This window comes from Triticum dicoccoides, chromosome 7A (assembly GCF_002162155.2).
Source record: "Triticum dicoccoides isolate Atlit2015 ecotype Zavitan chromosome 7A, WEW_v2.0, whole genome shotgun sequence".
Classification (NCBI taxonomy): Eukaryota; Viridiplantae; Streptophyta; class Magnoliopsida; order Poales; family Poaceae; genus Triticum; species Triticum dicoccoides.
In genome coordinates this window covers 637,622,421-637,626,643 of record NC_041392.1, presented here as the reverse complement: position 1 = coordinate 637,626,643, position 4,223 = coordinate 637,622,421, and the positions used below count along the sequence as shown (strand labels likewise).

Genomic DNA, 4,223 nt, shown 5'->3' with positions numbered 1-4,223 from the left:
CATGACTTATACATGTTCCTATGACTATGAGATTATGCAACTCCCGTTTGCCGGAGGAACACTTTGTGTGCTACCAAACATCACAACGTAAATGGGTGATTATAAAGGTGCTCTACAGGTGTCTCCAATGGTCGATGTTGGGTTGGCGTATTTCGAGATTAGGATTTGTCACTCCGATTGTCAGAGAGGTATCTCTGGGCCCTCTCGGTAATGCACATCACATAAGCCTTGCAAGCATTGCAGCCAATGAGTTAGTTGCGAGATGATGTATTACAGAATGAGTAAAGAGACTTGCCGGTAACGAGATTGAACTAGGTATTGGATACCGACGATCGAATCTCGGGCAAGTAACATACCGATGACAAAGGGAACAACGTATGTTGTTATGCGGTCTGACCGATAAAGATCTTCGTAGAATATGTAGGAGCCAATATGGGCATCCAGGTCCCGCTATTAGTTATTGACCGGAGATTTGTCTCAGTCATGTCTACATTGTTCTCGAACCGTAGGGTCCGCACGCTTAACGTTACAATGACAGTTATTATGAGTTTATGGATTTTGATGTACCGAAGTTAGTTCGGAGTCCCGGATGTGATCACGGACATGACGAGGAGTCTCGAAATGGTCGAGACATAAAGATTGATATATTGGACGGCTATATTCGGACACCGGAAGTGTTCCGGGTGATTTTGGAGAAAACCGGAGTGCCGGAGTGGTTACCGGAACCCCCCGGGGAAGTAATGGGCCTTATTGGGCTTTAGGGGAGAGAGAGGGCTGCGGCCTAGGAGGTGGCCCCCCCCATGGGGAGTCCGAATTGGACTAGGGAGGGGGGCGCGGCCCCTCTTTCCCTCTCCCTCTCCCTCTCTTTCCTTCCCCCTCTTTTCCTAATTGGACTAGGAAAGGGGAGTCCTACTCCCAATAGGAGAAGGACTCCCCCCTCTCCTTGGCGCACCAAGGGCCGGCCGGCCTCCCCCTTGCTCCTTTATATACGGGGGCAGGGGGCACCCTAGAACACACAAGTTGATCCATGTGATCGTTCCTTAGCCGTGTGTGGTGCCCCCTGCCACCATATTCCACCTCAGTCATACCGTTGTAGTGCTTAGGCGAAGCCCTGCGTCGGTAGAACATCATCATCGTCACCACGACGTTGTGCTGACGGAACTCATCCCCGAAGCTTTGCTGGATCGGAGCCCGGGGAGCGTCATCGAGCTGTACGTGTGCTAAGAACTCGGAGGTGCCGGAGTAACGGTGCTTGGATCGGTCGGATCGGGAAGAGGTACGACTACTTCCTCTACGTTGCGTCAACGCTTCCGTTGCGGTCTACGAGGGTACGTAGACAACACCCTCCTCTCTCGTTGCTATGCATCACCATGATCTTGCGTGTGCATAGGAATTTTTTTGAAATTACTACGTTCCCCAACAAGTGCAACCACTGGATGATGACGCATTTGATCCACTGTCTCATGAATATCCGTTGATGCTTAATTGGTCAGAAGATGAGGCTAAGAAGCGTGACACGTACGACACGTCATACGGCCGTGGTAATGGGACGGTAAGTTTAATTGGTTCGTACTGCATGCACTTCTGTTACTATTTACATGTTGAGAAATTTAAATTGATTTAACCTGTCACAGATTGATGATGTGATAAGTGAAAAGTACAGGCAGACATTAATTGCTCAACAAGGAAGAAAGGCGGAGGAAGAATTAGAGCAAGAAGATCGTGCCCAAAAAAAGAAAGATAATAGAGATGAGGCGTCATCGAGCATGGATACTACATCAAAGATATGCAAAAGGAAATTAAACTTCTCCCTGGAAAATGTGCTGAGGTAATATGAGTGATGTGTACTTCAGTTTACATGGGATTATTCATAATTTATGCATGTAGTTAATGCTTTCGATGTGTCATTGCAGATAGTAGTGGAGAAGCTGGAGAAGAAAGGTCTTGTCTTCAAGCCAAACAAAGGGTCTGATGATGACATTGAGTTTGTGGAGCATAGTGAAGACTGGGTAGGGAAGTATGGTCCATCAAAATATTGGCCAGATGTAGAATCAATTCCTGGAAAAGAAGATATGAACAACAGGGTGGACGCATCCTTCACCACTAGGAACGGGAACAAATTGGCGCGTGAGAAAGGTGTGCATCACAACACACCTGGTACAAGAGATGAAGGCGACCCCTTCGTTATTGAGGACAATGGTAATTCACTCAACCCATCTCTTGCGACGATAGACACGAAGGACTTTCCAACTATTAATTCAACCCCCAAGAATATTAATGAAGTGTCAGACGGGCCTAGCACCGATAAATCTGAGGAGATTATTATGGATAGTTTGAACACCCGTATTAAAAATGCGAAAGAAAATGGCACTCAGGAGAATGATGGGAAGGAAAATGATGGGAAGGAGAATGATGGGAAGGAAAATGATGGGAAGGAGAATGATGGGAAACGCAAAAGGAAACAGTCAAAATACTATCTTTCACCTTACCAGCAGAACGGTGGACGTAAACGTGCAAAGAAAAGTAAGTGCTAGGTAATTTATTCTTGCAACATATTTCTGTCCTTGCATGCACACTTTATTAACTCATTGTTTCTTACTATTTTAGGTCTATTTGGTATAAGAGCTGCTATGATTAGTACTGATTACATTAATGAGGATCACATAGAGGCCGCGAAGGTTTATATCCGGACACTGGCAGAGTCGGAGAAGCTTTGCAGAAAAACTGTTGTGCACATGACGGGAATTGGTGGGGAAACATGTACACCTGATATGCTTCAAGCCATCATTTCAAAAAAGTGGTTGCATGGCGGTGTAAGTATTAGCACTAAGTTATTAAGTTGTACATGTCATTTACATAAATTATCTAATAGGCGTATTGCTGTTATGTTATTTTGTAGGTCATCAATAGTTATTGCAACCATATGCAGACCCATAATCCTCGTGCTGACTGTCACATATTATCATCTTGGGTGTCCCACTGGCTTATTCTTCGTGCTGATGGAAAGGTTAACAACTCTAAGAGGCATTTTATGGATCATTTCACAAACCAAACTAAAAAATGGTGTCTAGAGTTACTGAAGAGTATTTCATCAAAGATAAGGTACTTCAGTTTAGTATGATCATTCATAGTAATAACTATCTGTGTGTACACCAACATGAATAAACTTTGTTGTAGGCATACTTTCCGTTTCATGTGGAAGAAAATCATTGGATAACAGTTCTTATGCACAACAAGAAAAAAGAGTTTCAAGTTTTAAACTCTACTGGTAAATGCAGCAAAAGAGTTCTTGCAAAGATTGCTAAGTTGGTAAGCTTACAACGTTACATAAAACAATATATAGTTATTCGAAACGTACTTCATATGGATTTGTCAATTTTATTTCAGAGGGCAGAAATAGCTAATGATACAAATGAGGTGAATGCTCTTATTGGAACGGAACATCCTGATGTATATTCCTGGCCAATAAGGGAGTACGATATGCCGTCACAAACAGACGAGTATGTTGCAAATGTTGAATTAGTATGTACTTGTCTGATCCATCAATAATTGACTTGTGGTTTCTTGCAGAGTCTCTTGTGGTCTTTTCGTAGTGAAATGTGTTCAAAACTGGGACGGAGATGATTGAACATTTGAGTTTGATCAAGATGAGGTTAATGCTTCAAGGGGACGCATTCTAGCTGAAATACTTTTTTCAGAGTGCAACACGAAGGAAGTAGTGAAAGAGAAGATCCTCAAGATCATGGAGAAGAAATGAGTCAGAGGATGGGTGTTGGCTATTATCTCCACTAAATAAACGTGCCATTGTCGGTACTTGATACAATTTTCATAATAAGACATCTCTATATTGTAATTTGGCATGGTTTAGCATGTTCCGCAGCTAAATAAATGTGTCGTGGTCGGTATTTGCTAGAATATCTATTTTTCAATGTCACTCTTATTTGCATCGTTGTCAGTGACACTCTTATTTGCATCACTGTGGGTGATGATTTTTCAACTTGTTATATAGTGTGATGATTACGCCGCCGTGGCCGGCCTGGTGTTGCTATTTTATATTGTTTTGTATATTGTAGTGTGATGTAATGTGGACGCCGGCTGCTTTTTGTCAAAAAAAAAGCTTAGAAAAAATGCCCAACCACCTTAGCCGGGTCCATAGTAGCGAACATATCATACCCAAATCAATCCCGAAGGGGGCGACTCGAGCGGCTGATAGAGCCCACTAA

The 4,223-nt window shown here is 43.2% G+C and overlaps 1 protein-coding gene across 1 annotated transcript; it reads left to right on the top strand.

Annotated features, from left to right (window-relative positions):
* Positions 1–1,359: 1,359 nt before the first annotated feature.
* On the top strand, positions 1,360–4,009 carry LOC119331567. Its single transcript, XM_037604730.1, has 8 exons — positions 1,360–1,552; positions 1,635–1,828; positions 1,914–2,523; positions 2,608–2,813; positions 2,900–3,102; positions 3,178–3,309; positions 3,388–3,500; positions 3,571–4,009. The coding sequence occupies exons 2-6, from the start codon at positions 1,787–1,789 to the stop codon at positions 3,215–3,217; spliced, it is 1,101 nt and encodes a 366-aa protein (XP_037460627.1). The 5' UTR covers positions 1,360–1,552; positions 1,635–1,786; the 3' UTR covers positions 3,218–3,309; positions 3,388–3,500; positions 3,571–4,009.
* Positions 4,010–4,223: the final 214 nt, after the last annotated feature.